At 61.1% G+C, this 15,397-nt stretch overlaps 1 protein-coding gene across 1 annotated transcript; it reads left to right on the top strand.

Moving 5' to 3' along the window:
• The first annotated feature begins 2,319 nt into the window (after positions 1-2,319).
• Positions 2,320-15,166, top strand: LOC136284636 (integrin alpha-D-like). The gene is made up of 17 exons (XM_066174991.1): positions 2,320-2,400; positions 3,935-4,043; positions 4,943-5,046; positions 5,176-5,240; positions 5,849-5,963; positions 6,815-6,945; positions 7,667-7,812; positions 9,288-9,441; positions 10,595-10,628; positions 10,723-10,843; positions 11,517-11,586; positions 12,291-12,429; positions 12,971-13,112; positions 13,356-13,508; positions 13,685-13,891; positions 14,256-14,386; positions 15,095-15,166. Exons 1-16 carry the CDS (start codon positions 2,364-2,366, stop codon positions 14,308-14,310), a joined length of 1,782 nt encoding a protein of 593 aa, XP_066031088.1. The 5' UTR covers positions 2,320-2,363; the 3' UTR covers positions 14,311-14,386; positions 15,095-15,166.
• Positions 15,167-15,397: the final 231 nt, after the last annotated feature.

Below are 15,397 nucleotides of genomic sequence, written 5' to 3'. Positions count from 1 at the left end.
CGGGATTGGACAGAGGGACGGACGGACGGACACGGGATTGGACAGAGGGATGGACGGACACGGGATTGGACAGAGGGACGGACACGGGATTGGACAGAGGGATGGACACGGGATTGGACAGAGGGATGGACACGGGATTGGACAGAGGGATGGACACGGGATTGGACAGAGGGATGGACGGACACGGGATTGGACAGAGGGACGGACGGACGGACACGGGATTGGACAGAGGGATGGACACGGGATTGGACAGAGGGACGGACGGACGGACACGGGATTGGACAGAGGGACGGACACGGGATTGGACAGAGGGATGGACGGACACGGGATTGGACAGAGGGACGGACGGACGGACACGGGATTGGACAGAGGGACGGACACGGGATTGGACAGAGGGATGGACGGACACGGGATTGGACAGAGGGATGGACGGACGGACACGGGATTGGACAGAGGGACGGACACGGGATTGGACAGAGGGATGGACGGACACGGGATTGGACAGAGGGATGGACGGACGGACACGGGATTGGACAGAGGGATGGACGGACGGACACGGGATTGGACAGAGGGACGGACACGGGATTGGACAGAGGGATGGACGGACACGGGATTGGACAGAGGGATGGACGGACGGACACGGGATTGGACAGAGGGATGGACGGACACGGGACTGGACAGAGGGACGGACACGGGATTGGACAGAGGGATGGACGGACACGGGATTGGACAGAGGGACGGACGGACGGACACGGGATTGGACAGAGGGACGGACACGGGATTGGACAGAGGGATGGACGGACACGGGATTGGACAGAGGGATGGACGGACGGACACGGGATTGGACAGAGGGATGGACGGACACGGGACTGGACAGAGGGACGGACACGGGATTGGACAGAGGGATGGACGGACACGGGATTGGACAGAGGGACGGACGGACGGACACGGGATTGGACAGAGGGATGGACACGGGATTGGACAGAGGGACGGACGGACGGACACGGGATTGGACAGAGGGACGGACACGGGATTGGACAGAGGGATGGACGGACACGGGACTGGACAGAGGGACGGACACGGGACTGGACAGAGGGATGGACACGGGATTGGACAGAGGGATGGACACGGGATTGGACAGAGGGACGGACACGGGATTGGACAGAGAGATGGACGGATGGACACGGGATTGGACAGAGGGACGGACACGGGATTGGACAGAGGGATGGACACGGGATTGGACAGAGGGATGGACGGATGGACACGGGATTGGACAGAGGGATGGACACGGGATTGGACAGAGGGACGGACACGGGATTGGACAGAGGGATGGACGGATGGACACGGGATTGGACAGAGGGATGGACACGGGATTGGACAGAGGGACGGACACGGGATTGGACAGAGGGACGGACACGGGATTGGACAGAGGGATGGACGGACGGACACAGGATTGGACAGAGGGATGGACACGGGATTGGACAGAGGGATGGACACGGGATTGGACAGAGGGATGGACACGGGATTGGACAGAGGGACGGACGGACGGACACAGGATTGGACAGAGGGACGGACACGGGATTGGACAGAGGGATGGACGGACACGGGATTGGACAGAGGGATGGACACGGGATTGGACAGAGGGACGGACGGACGGACACGGGAGGGAACGGCTGGACACTTGGGACAGGCGGACGCAACGGACAGACGGACGGTTGGGGTGGACGGATGGACGGACGGACACAAGGGACAGATGGACACAGGGAACGGACGGACAGGTGGACGGACGGACGCTTGGGATGGACGGACGGACGGACAGACTGGTGGGGCTGGACAGATGGACGGAGGGAATGGATGGACGGATGGACAGATGGACAGATGGACGCTTGGGACGGACAGATGGACACAATGGACACACGGACAGTTGGGATGGACGGACGGATGGACACAGGGGACGGACGGACGGATGGACACATGGACAGTTGGGACGGATGGATGGACAGACGGACACGGAACGGACGGACGGACGGACGCGGCGACCGCCCGCGCGCCCGGCACGGACAGACAGACGGACAGAAACACAGAACCAACCCCGCCCCTCCCCCACCCCTCCGCCCATCCCCCCACCGGAAGCGGCGCCTTCCTCCTTCCCCCGCCTATGACGTCATCGCCGCAACTTCCCCTTTCCCCCGCCACCGTTCGGCGGCCCCGCCCCCTTTTTGACGGCCCCGCCCCCTTTTTCCGCGCCGTTTCGACCCACAGACATTTCTTTCTCACCCCTCCCCCACCCACCGCTTCCTGCCCCTCCCCACCCTCCCCCCCCAAACTTCTCCATTTTTATTTTGGGGCCGAAAGAGGCGAAAATGGAGCCGGGAAAGCTGCTGGCGCTGCTGGGGACAGGTGGGGACAGGAGGGGCGGGGCCTGGGGGACACACCTGGCGGGGACACACCCGGACCTGCGGGGGCACGGCCGGACGTCGGGCTTGGGATGGACGTGGGGTTGGGGGGGACATTGGGGCGGGGGGGACACCTGGACGTTGGGATTGGGGACACCTGGACAGGTGGGGACACACCTGGACATTGGGGTGGACAACTGGACATTGGGGTGGACACCTGGACGTTGGGATTGGGGACACCTGGACATTGGGGTGGACAGCTGGACATTGGGGTGGACACCTGGACATTGAGGTGGACACCTGGACATTGGGGTGGACAGCTGGACATTGGGGTGGACACCTGGACGTTGGGACTGGGGACACCTGGGCAGGTGGGGACACACCTGGACATTGGGGTGGACACCTGGACATTGGGATTGGGGACACCTGGGCGGGTGAGGGCACAGCTGGACATTGGGGTGGACACCTGGACATTGGGGTGGACACCTGGACGTTGGGATTGGGGACACCTGGACAGGTGAGGGCACAGCTGGACATTGGGGTGGACACCTGGACATTGGGGTGGACACCTGGACGTTGGGATTGGGGACACCTGGGCAGGTGGGGACACACCTGGACATTGGGGTGGACACCTGGACGTTGGGATTGGGGACACCTGGACATTGGGGTGGACAGCTGGACATTGGGGTGGACAACTGGACGTTGGGATTGGGGACACCAGGACATTGGGGTGGACAGCTGGACATTGGGGTGGACAACTGGACGTTGGGATTGGGGACACCTGGGCGGGTGGGGACACACCTGGACATTGGGGTGGACAGCTGGACATTGGGGTGGACACCTGGACAGGTGGGGACACACCTGGACATTGGGGTGGACACCTGGACGTTGGGATTGGGGACACCTGGACAGGTGAGGGCACAGCTGGACATTGGGGTGGACAGCTGGACATTGGGGTGGACACCTGGACATTGGGGTGGACAACTGGACGTTGGGGTGGACACCTGGACATTGGGGTGGACAGCTGGACATTGAGGTGGACACCTGGATGTTGGGACTGGGGACACCTGGACATTGAGGTGGAAAACTGGACCTTGGGGTGGACACCTGGACAGGTGTGGACACACCTGGACATTGGAGTGGACACCTGGTCACTGGGATTGGGATGGACATTGAGTTTGGGGTGGACACCTGGACACTGGGGACCCCCCTGGACGTTGGGACTGGGGACACCTGGACAGGTGTGGACACACCTGGACATATGGGTGGACAGCTGGACATTGAGTTTGGGGACACCTGGGCAGGTGAGGGCACAGCTGGACATTGCGGGACTCCTCCGGACATTGAGGTGGACAACTGGACATCGGTGACCCCTCTGGACATCGGGGTTGGGGTGGACATTGGGGTGGGGTGGACACCTGGACAGGTGTGGACACACCTGGACCTTGGGGCCCCCCCGGCCCCTCCCAGGTGACCTCTGGGCGTGTCCCCGCCCCAAATTTTGGGTTTTTTGGGTTTTTTTTTTTGTGCCCCCCCAGCCCTGCTGTGCCGGGGGCTGGACCTGGAGACGCCGACGGTTTTCCGCGGCGACGCCGCCGGCGGCTTCGGCGCCACCGTGGCCCAGTTCGGCACCAGCGACGACGGATGGTAAACTTCCCCAAATTGCCCCAAAATTTCCCCAAAATTTCCCCAAAATTTCCCCAAAATTTCCCCGATTTTTCCCAAATTTTTCATGATTTTTCCCGGGTTTTGGGGGTTTTTTTGCCATTTTTTCCACCATTTTTTCCAATACTTTCCCAAATTTTTTTCCCCAATTTTTCTTCCCCCGTTTGTTCCCAGTTCCCCCAAATTTTCCGCTGTTTTCCGTTTTTTTTTTCCCACATTTGTTCCCAAATTCCCCCCGAATTTTCTTTTTTTTCCCCCCCAAATTTTCCCCAATTTTTTTCCCCCGCTTTTTCCAAAACTTTCCCGTTTTTTTCTCCCCAAATTCGCCCCGAATTTTCCAACATTTCCCCAAATTTCCCCAAATTTCCCCCATTTTTTCCCCCAAATTCTCTCAAAATTCCCCGAATTTCCTTAAAAATCCCTTAAAAATCCCCCCAAATTCCCCAATTTTCCCCCAAATCTTCCCCAAACTCCCCCGAATTTTCTACTTTTTTTTCCCCACCAGTTTTTCCCATATTTCCCCAAAGAAATCCATCAAAATTCCCCCAAATTTCAAAAAAAAAATTCCCCAATTTTCCCCAAATTTTCCCAAATTTTCCCCAAACTCCCCCGAATTTTCTCCTTTTTGTTCCACCAGTTTTTCCCATATTTTCCCCCCCCAAAAATCCCTCAAAATTCCCCCAAAATTCCCCCAAATTCCCCCAAAATTCCCCCAAATTCCCTTCAAAATTCCCCCAAAATTCCCCCAAATTCCCTCAAAATTCCCCCAAAATCTCCCAAAATTCCCCCAAAATCCCCCAAATTTCCCCCCATTCCCTCAAAATTCCCCCAACTTCCCCCAGTTTTCCCCAAATCCCGGAATCTTCCCCCAAATCCCGCAGGATCCTGGTGGGAGCCCCCCAGGAACGCTCCGGCCCCGACGACTCCGGCGCCGTTTATCACTGCCGCTTCCGCTCCAGAAACTGCCAGAAACTCCCCGTCACCGGTGAGACCCCAAAATCCCCCAAAATCCCCCAAAATCCCCCAAAATCCCCCCAAATCCCCGAAAATTCCCGGATTTTCCCCCGGATTTTCCCCAAATCCCCGGATTTCACCCCAAAAAAACGGTCCCCAGGGCCACCCGGAGCCGTCAATTCCTCGCTGGGGTTGGCGTTGGCGGCCGGAGACGACGCGGCGCTGGTGAGAAACACCGGAATTTTTGGGGGAGATTTTGGGGGATTTTGGGGGATTTGGGGAGATTTTGGGGAGATTTTGGGGGATTTGGGGGAGATTTTGGGGAGATTTTGGGGGATTTGGGGGGATTTTGGGAGATTTTGAAAGATTTTGGGGGATTTGGGGAGATTTTGGGGAGATTTTGGGGGATTTGGGGGGATTTTTGGGGTTGGGAGAAGAAATTTTGGGGGTTTTTTTGGTGGGTGGTTTAGGGGGGTTTCAACCTGAAATTTGGGGGTTCGAACCCCAAAATTTGGAATTTTTTGGGGGGGTGATTTCGGGAGGTTTCACCCCAAAATTTGGGTTTGAACGCCAAAATTTGGGTTTTCAGGCGATCTCGCCCCAAAACCTGGGGATGGGAACCCAAAACACGGATTTTTTAGAAGGTTTCACCCCAAAATCAGGACCCGAAACCCCAAATTTGGGTTTTTCTGGTCGTTACACCCCAAAATTTGGGTTTTTTTCGCCGCAACGCCAAAAAGACGAAACCCCCCAATTTTTTTTTTTTTGGGGGGGTGAATTTTGTCCAAAATCTCTTTTTTTTGCCCCAAAATTTGTCTCCTGCCCCCGTCCAGGTGTGCGGCCCCACCTCGCCCCAGACCTGCGGGGTCAACGTCCACCTGAACGGGTTCTGCGTCCACCTGGACTCCGCCCTGCAGCGCGTCCGGAACATTCCGGAAACGTTCCCGGGTACGGCGCGGTCAGCGGTCAGCCGCGGTGACCGCTGGGGTGGTGGTCACTCAGTGGCCATCGGTCGCCTTGGGTCATTCATCTCCATTGACCACTCAATGGTCATCGGTCACCTTGGGTCATTCATCTCCATTGACCACTCAATGGTCATCGGTCACTTTGGGTCATTCATCTCCATTGACCACTCAATGGTCATCGGTCACTTTGGGTCATTCATCTCCATTGACCACTCAATGGTCATCGGTCACCTTGGGTCATTCATCTCCATTGACCACTCAATGGTCATCGGTCACCTTGGGTCATTCATCTCCATGGTCATTGAGTGTTGACCACCCAATGGTCATTGCTCATCTTGGGTGGGTCATCTCCATTGACCATTGGTCACCCAATGGTCATCTTGGATCATTCATCTCCATCGTCCACCCAGTGGTCATTGGTCATCCATGGACCTCGGGTGGTGGTCACTCAGTGGTCATCGGTCATCTTGGGTTGGTCATCTCGACGGATGTTGAGTGGTGACCACCCCATGGTCCTTGGTCATCTTGGGTGGTGACCACCCAATGGTCATTGGTCATCCATGGACGTTGGGTGGTGACCACCCAATGGTCATCGGTCACCTTGGGTCATTCATTGCCACTGACCATTGACCCTTGACCACCCAATGGTCATCTTGGGTCATTCATCGGCATGGACCCTGACCCTTGACCACCAACGACCATTGGTCATCTTGGGTGGGCCATCCCCGTTGACCTTGACCCTTGACCCCCCAATGGTCATCGATCATCTCGCGGACCTCCTGTCCGGCCTTGGGGCTGCGGTCACTCATCGCTGCGGTCACTCTGTGTCCGCAGAGTGTCCGAAGACCTCAATGGACATCGCGTTCCTGATGGACGGCTCGGGCAGCATCTCCCACAACGACTTCGAGACCATGAAGAGGTTCATCGTGGAGGTCATGCGGCGATTCCGCGACGACGACGCGCAGGTAACGCCCGCCTGGCCACCGGGGTGGTGACCACCCGGCGGTCAGGGGTCATCTGGGATGGTCATCTCCATTGGCCACCCGGCGGTCAGGGGTCATCTGGGATGGTCATCTCCATTGGCCACCTGACGGTCAGTGGTCATCTGGGATGGTCATCTCCATTGGCCACCCAATGGCCATTGGTCATCTTGGGTCGTTCATCTCCATTGGCCACCTGGTGGTCAGGGGTCATCTGGGATGGTCATCTCCATTGGCCACCTGACGGTCAGTGGTCATCTGGGATGGTCATCTCCATTGGCCACCCAATGGCCATTGGTCATCTTGGGTCGTTCATCTCCATTGGCCACCTGGTGGTCAGGGGTCATCTGGGATGGTCATCTCCATTGACCACCTGACGGTCAGTGGTCATCTGGGATGGTCATCTCCATTGACCACCTGACGGTCAGTGGTCATCTGGGATGGTCATCTCCATTGACCACCCGACGGTCAGTGGTCATCTGGGATGGTCATCTCCATTGGCCACCCAATGGCCATTGGTCATCTTGGGTCGTTCATCTCCATTGACCACCCGGCGGTCAGGGGTCATCTGGGATGGTCATCTCCATTGACCACCCAATGGCCATTGGTCATCTCGGGTCATTCATCTCCCTTGACCGTTGGCCACCGATGGCCGTTGGTCATCGGACTGACCGCCCCAGTGGTCACTCGGTGTCCGCGTGTCCAGTTCTCGCTGACCCAGTTCTCGAGCACCGTCAAGATCCACTTCGACTTCAAGACCTTCCGGAACTCTCCGTGGCCGGAGCTTCTGCTGAGGGACGTCCGGCAGTTCCGAGGGACCACCCACACCGCCACGGCCATCAAAACTGTCCTGTGAGTGACCGCTGACCGCTGACCGCTGACCGCTCACCCCTGACTGCTGACTGCTGACCACTGACCCCTGACACTGACCACTGACCACTGACCGCTGCTGCTGACCACTGACTGCTGACTGCTGACCCCTGACACTGACCACTGACCACTGACTGCTGCTGCTGACCACTGACACTGACCACTGACCACTGACTGCTGCTGCTGACCACTGACTGCTGACCCCTGACTGCTGACCACTGACCCCTGACACTGACCCCTGACTGCTGACCCCTGACACTGACCCCTGACTGCTGACCACTCCTCCAGCTGCGTCCAACCCCACTGACCACTCCTCAACCCCACTGACCACTCCCCCAACCCCACTGACCACTCCCCAACTCCACTGACCACTCCTCCAACCCCACTGACCACTCCCTTGATCCCACTGACCACTCCTCAACCCCACTGACCACTCCCCCAACCCCACTGACCACTCCCCAACCCCACTGACCACTCCTCAACCCCACTGACCACTCCCCCAACCCCACTGACCACTCCCCAACCCCACTGACCACTCCCCCAACCCCACTGACCACTACCCCAACCCCACTGACCACTCCCTTGATCCCACTGACCACTCCCCAACCCCACTGACCACTCCCCCAACCCCACTGACCACTCCCCCACCCCACTGACCACTCCCCAACTCCACTGACCACTCCCCCAACCCCACTGACCACTCCTCAACCCCACTGACCACTCCCCAACCCCACTGACCACTCCCCAACCCCACTGACCACTCCCCAACTCCACTGACCACTCCCCAACCCCACTGACCGCTCCCCCAACCCCACTGACCACTCCCCAACCCCACTGACCACTGACCACTCCCCCAACCCCACTGACCACTCCTCAACCCCACTGACCACTCCTCAACCCCACTGACCACTCCCCCAACCCCACTGACCACTCCCCAACCCCACTGACCACTCCTCAACCCCACTGACCACTCCCCAACCCCACTGACCACTCCCCAACCCCACTGACCACTCCCCCAACCCCACTGACCACTCCCCCAACCCCACTGACCACTCCCCAACCCCACTGACCACTCCCCAACCCCACTGACCACTCCCCCAACCCCACTGACCACTCCCCAACCCCACTGACCACTCCCTTGATCCCACTGACCACTCCCCAACCCCACTGACCACTCCCCAACCCCACTGACCACTCCCCAACCCCACTGACCACTCCCTTGATCCCACTGACCACTCCCCAACCCCACTGACCACTCCCCAACCCCACTGACCACTCCCCCAACCCCACTGACCACTGACCACTCCCCAACCCCACTGACCACTCCCCAACCCCACTGACCACTCCCCAACCCCACTGACCACTCCCCAACTCCACTGACCACTCCTCAACCCCACTGACCACTCCCCAACCCCACTGACCACTCCCCCAGCGACCGCTGACCTCTGACCCCGCAGGGAGGAGATGTTCGTGTCCGGCCGCGGGGCCCGGCCGGCCGCCCGGCGGATCCTGATCGTGGTGACGGACGGCGAGAAGTACGGCGACACGCTGGAGTACTCGGACGTCATCCCGCTGGCCGAGCGCATGGCGGTCACTCGCTACGCCATCGGGGTCAGTGCGGGTCGGCCGTGGCCGGAGGGGTGGACGGGTGGACACCAGGGAGGGCAGGGAGCGCTCGGACGTCATCCGGCACGGCGGTCACTCGTCACGCCGTTGAGGTGACCAGTGGTCAGCTGGGTGAGCTGTGGTCAGCGGTGGTCAGCGGTGGTCAGTGTGGTCAGTGGTGGTCAGTGGTGGTCAGTGGAGGTCAGCGGTGGTCAGTGTGGTCAGTGTGGTCAGTGTGGTCAGTGTGGTCAGTGTGGTCAGTGGTGGTCAGTGGTGGTCAGTGGTGGTCAGTGTGGTCAGTGGTGGTCAGTGGTGGTCAGTGTGGTCAGTGTGGTCAGCGGTGGTCAGCGGTGGTCAGTGTGGTCAGTGTGGTCAGCGGTGGTCAGCGGTGGTCAGTGGTGATCAGTGTGGTCAGTGTGGTCAGTGGTGGTCAGTGGTGGTCAGTGGAGGTCAGCGGTGGTCAGTGTGGTCAGTGTGGTCAGCGGTGGTCAGTGGTGGTCAGTGTGGTCAGTGGTGGTCAGCGGTGGTCAGTGTGGTCAGCGGTGGTCAGTGTGGTCAGTGGTGGTCAGTGTGGTCAGTGGTGGTCAGTGTAGTCAGTGGTGGTCAGTGGAGGTCAGTGGTGGTCAGTGTGGTCAGTGGTGGTCAGTGTAGTCAGTGGTGGTCAGTGGAGGTCAGTGGTGGTCAGTGTGGTCAGCGGTGGTCAGTGTGGTCAGTGTGGTCAGCGGTGGTCAGTGTGGTCAGTGTGGTCAGTGGTGGTCAGCGGTGGTCAGTGTGGTCAGCGGTGGTCAGTGTGGTCAGTGGTGGTCAGTGTGGTCAGTGGTGGTCAGTGTAGTCAGTGGTGGTCAGTGGAGGTCAGTGGTGGTCAGTGTGGTCAGTGGTGGTCAGTGGTGGTCAGTGGTGGTCAGTGTGGTCAGTGGTGGTCAGCAGTGGCCGGAGGGATGGCCGGAGGGTGGTCAGTCAGTGGGTGTGTCCATCTGGTTGAGGTAGATGTCCATCTGTCCACCTGTCCGTCCATCCATGTCTGGTGTCCACCTGTCCTTCTCACCTGTCCATCTCACCTGTCCACCTCACCTGTCCACCTCACCTGTCCATCCATGGTCACCTGTCCACCTCACCTGTCCATCCATGGTCACCTGTCCACCTCACCTGTCCATCTCAGGTGGGCCGGGATTTCCAGAGTCCTCATGCTCAAGGTGAGCCCCGCCCGCCATCACCTGTCCGCCTCACCTGTCCACCCGTGGTGCCCCGGCCGTCCGCCTCACCTGCCCGCCCCACCTGTCCGCCCAGGTGAGCTCCAGGCCATCGCCTCCGGCCCCGCCCACGATCACGTGTTCCGCGTGGACAACTTCGACGCCCTGGCCGACATCCAGAGCCAGCTGCGCGAGAAGATCTTCGCCATCGAGGGTACCTGGGCACACCTGGGCACACCTGGGCACACCTGGGACACCTGGGGACACCTGGGGACACCTGGGCACACCTGGGGACACCTGGGGACAGCTGGGCACACCTGGGCACACCTGGGACACCTGGGACACCTGGGGACACCTGGGGACACCTGGGACACCTGGGGACACCTGGGCACACCTGGGGACACCTGGGACACCTGGGGACACCTGGGACACACCTGGGCACACCTGGGACACCTGGGCACACCTGGGACACCTGGGACACCTGGGGACACACCTGGGACACACCTGGGGACAGCTGGGCACACCTGGGCACACCTGGGACACCTGGGACACCTGGGGACACCTGGGGACACCTGGGACACACCTGGGGACACCTGGGACACCTGGGGACACCTGGGGACACCTGGGGACACCTGGGGACACCTGGGACACCTGGGACACCTGGGTACACCTGGGCACACACCTGGGGACACCTGGGGACACCTGGGACACCTGGGACACCTGGGGACACCTGGGGACACCTGGTCACTCACCTGGTCACTCACCTGGTCACTCACCTGGACACACCTGGGGACAGGTTACCCCCGGTGACCCCCAGGTGACCCCGGGTGACCCCAGGTGTGTCCCAGGTGAGCCCAGGTGACCTCTGACCCCTCACCTGTGCCCAGGTACGAGCTCCGCCCACAGCAGCTCCTTCCAGCTGGAGATGGCGCAGGAGGGGTTCAGCGCCCTGCTGACCGCTGTGAGTGACCGCTGAGTGACCGCTGAGTGACCGCTGAGTGACCGCTGAGTGACCACCGAGTGACCATTGACCGCTGAGTGAACAGTGACCACTGAGTGACCGCTGAGTGACCACTGAGTGACCGCTGACCACCGAGTGACCATTGACCGCTGAGTGAACACTGACCACTGAGTGACCGCTGAGTGACCGCTGAGTGACCGCCGAGTGACCACTGACCACCGAGTGACCATTGACCGCTGAGTGAACACTGACCACTGAGTGACCGCTGAGTGACCGCTGAGTGACCGCTGAGTGACCACTGACCACCGAGTGACCATTGACCGCTGAGTGAACACTGACCACTGAGTGACCGCTGAGTGACCGCTGAGTGACCACTGACTGCTGAGTGACCACCGAGTGACCGCTGACCAACGAGTGACCACTGACCATCCCTACTGACCACCGAGTGACCATTGACCGCTGAGTGACCACTGACCACCCAGTGACCGCTGACCACCCAGTGACCACTGACCACTGACCATCCCTACTGACCGCTGAGTGACCACCGACCCCTGAGTGACCCCTGAGTGACCAACGAGTGTCCACTGACCCCTGAGTGACCACTGAGTGACCACGTGACCGTTGACTGCTGAGTGACCACTGAGTGGCCACTGACCCCTGAGTGACCCCTGTGTGACCCCTGACCCCTGTGTGACCCCGTTTAGGGCGGGGCCGTCCTCGGGGCCGTCGGCGCCTTCGATTGGTCGGGCGGGGCGTTCGTCTACGGGGGCGGGGCCACGGCCACGCCCACCTTCGTCAACGACTCCGGGTCCCACCTGGGCGACATGAGGGACGCCTACCTGGGTGAGTTCACACCTGGCGGAGCCAAATTTACCTGAAAGCCCCGAAATTTACCTGGAAACCCCCAAAATTCACACCTGTCCCGTCTCACCTGTGTGACCTCACCTGTGTGACCTCACCTGTCTGATCTCACCTGTGTGACCTCACCTGTGTGACCTCACCTGTCCCGTCTCACCTGTGTGACCCCACCTGTGTGACCTCACCTGTGTGACCTCACCTGTGTGACGTCACCTGTCTGATCTCACCTGTGTGACCTCACCTGTGTGACCTCACCTGTCTGATCTCACCTGTCCAATCTCACCTGTCCAATCTCACCTGTCCACGTCTCACCTGTCCCGTCTCACCTGTGTGACCTCACCTGTCTGATCTCACCTGTGTGACCTCACCTGTCTGATCTCACCTGTCCAATCTCACCTGTCCACGTCTCACCTGTCCCGTCTCACCTGTGTGACCTCACCTGTGTGACCTCACCTGTCCAATCTCACCTGTCCAATCTCACCTGTCTGATCTCACCTGTGTGACCTCACCTGTCTCACCTGGGCAGGTTACTCGGTGGCTCAGGTTCACCTGCCGGTCCCACCTGGGCTCTGGCTCTGGGCGCTCCCAGGTTCGCTCACCTGGGCAAGGTGTTGGTGCTGCAGCCTGGACGCACCTGGACGGTTCTGGGCGAGGCCACCGGGACACAGGTGAGGGCGTGGGCACACCTGGGCACACCTGGGGACACCTGGGGACACCTGGGGACACACCTGGGGACACACCTGGGCACACCTGGGCACACCTGGGCACACCTGGGGACACCTGGACACACCTGGGGACACCTGGGGACACACCTGGGGACACACCTGGGCCAGGTGGGGTCACCCGGGGCGGGGGAGGGTGGGGTCACCTGTGGCTCCTCACCTGTCCGCTCCTCACCTGTCTCTCCCCAGGTGGGCTCCTATTTCGGGGCCTCCCTGCTGGCCCTGGCCCCGCGCTCAGGTGAGCCCCGGCCAGGTGAGCCCCTCCTCCGCCTCCTGGTGGGGGCGCCCTTCTACTACGGGGGCGGCACCGGCGGCCGAGTGGAGCTGTGCGAGCTCCGGCAGGTGAGACACACCTGGGACAGGTGAGACACACCTGGGGGGGTTGGGACACGCCTGGGACACACCTGGGACAGGTGAGGGACACACCTGGGCACACCTGGGAGGTCTCACCTGTCCGATCTCACCTGTCCGATCTCACCGGCGTGACCTCACCTGTCGGATCTCACCTGTCCCCCCAGAGGTCTCACCTGCGCTGTCACCTGTCCCTGCGGGGCTCACCTGGGCAGCCCCTGGGGGCGTTCGGGGCCAGCCTGGCTCACCTGGGCGACCTGGACGGGGACAGGTGGGCCGAGGTGGCCGTGGGGGCGCCCCTGGAGGACGACGGGCGTGGCGCCGTGTACCTGTTCAGGGGCGCACCTGGAGGCGTCCGAGCGGACGGAGCGCAGGTGAGACACACCTGGGGAGGGGGTCAGGGACACACCTGGGGGCACCTGGGACAGGTGGGGACACCTGGAGGGGTCACAGGGACACACCTGGGGACAGGCGAGAGCTCACCTGGGCTGGGGGGGTCTCACCTGTCTCACCTGTCTGATCTCACCTGTCTGATCTCACCTGTCTCACCTGTCTGATCTCACCTGTCTGATCTCACCTGTCTGATCTCACCTGTCTGATCTCACCTGTCTGATCTCACCTGTCTCACCTGTCTGATCTCACCTGTCTGATCTCACCTGTCTCACCTGTCTGATCTCACCTGTCTGATCTCACCTGTCTGATCTCACCTGTCTGATCTCACCTGTCTCACCTGCCCAGCGCATTCCGGGTTCGGGGTTCGGGTCCCGCCCGGAGCTTTTCGGCCAATCGCTGAGCGGGGGGCGTGACGTCAGCGGGGATGACCTGCCCGACCTGGCCGTGGGGGCGCGCGGACAGGTGCTGCTGCTCAGGTGAGTGCCCCCCAAACCCCACCTGGGACAGGTGCTGCTGCTCAGGTGAGTGCCCCCCAAACCCCACCTGGGACAGGTGCTGCTGCTCAGGTGAGTGCCCCCCCCCCCCCAAACCCCACCTGGGACAGGTGCTGCTGCTCAGGTGAGCACAGGTGACCCCGAAATCCTCCCAGGTGAACTCAAACCCCTCCCAGGTGACCCCAGGTGACCCCAGGTGTGACCCCAGGTGTCCCAAAACCCTCCCAGGTGACCCCAGGTGACCCCAGGTGTGACCCCAGGTGACCCAAAACCCTCCCAGGTGACCCCAGGTGACCCCAGGTGACCCCAGGTGTGACCCCGGGTGTGACCCCAGGTGTCCCAAAACCCTCCCAGGTGACCCCAGGTGTGACCCCAGGTGTCCCAAAACCCTCCCAGGTGACCCCAGGTGTGACCCCAGGTGTCCCAAAAACCCTCTCAGGTGACCCCAGGTGACCCCAGGTGACTCCAGGTGACCCAAAACCCTCCCAGGTGTCCCCCAGGTGTCCTCCAGGTGACCGCAGGTGTGACCCCTGGTGTGACCCCAGGTGACCCCAGGTGACCCAAAACCCTCCCAGGTGTCCCCCAGGTGCCCCCAGGTGACCGCAGGTGTCCCCAAACCCTCCCAGGTGCCCCCAGGTGACCGCAGGTGTCCCCCAGGTGCCCCCAGGTGACCGCAGGTGTGTCCCCCAGGTCCCCCCCGCTGCTGCAGGTGCGCGTCCAGGTGAGGTTCCAGCCCCAGGTGGTTCCGGCGGCCGCCCTGGAGTGTCCCGAGGGGGAGGAGCTCCGGGCTCACCTGGCCACGGCCCGACTCTGCTTCGTGGGCGCCAAAAAATCCCGGGACGGGTTCGGTGAGCGCCCCCCGGAACCCTCACCTGAGACCCCCGCCCACCTGAGACCCCGCCCCACCCCAAAAACCCCCGCCCACCCCCCAAAAACCCCCGCCCACCCCCAAAAACCCCCACCTGGGACGCCGAAAAACTCACCTGGGAGCTC

The sequence above is a fragment of the Chamaea fasciata genome, unplaced genomic scaffold (genome assembly GCF_029207755.1).
Source record: "Chamaea fasciata isolate MVZ Bird 193981 ecotype frontalis unplaced genomic scaffold, bChaFas1.0.hap1 SCAF_1210, whole genome shotgun sequence".
NCBI classification, from domain to species: Eukaryota; Metazoa; Chordata; class Aves; order Passeriformes; family Sylviidae; genus Chamaea; species Chamaea fasciata.
The sequence above is the reverse complement of the archived record's forward strand: the minus strand, read 5'-3'. Positions and strand labels throughout refer to the sequence as shown.

What these genes read in the sequence shown, in the direction of transcription:
- LOC136284636 (XM_066174991.1), top strand. Translation starts at nt 2,364, where the DNA reads ATGGAGCCGGGAAAGCTGCTGGCGCTGCTGGGGACAG. An exon ending in CATGAGGGACGCCTACCTGG is followed by an intron (nt 12,430 to 12,970) that starts GTGAGTTCACAC and finishes TCACCTGGGCAG; the next exon opens with GTTACTCGGTGGCTCAGGTT. An exon ending in AGCTGTGCGAGCTCCGGCAG is followed by an intron (nt 13,509 to 13,684) that starts GTGAGACACACC and finishes CTGTCCCCCCAG; the next exon opens with AGGTCTCACCTGCGCTGTCA.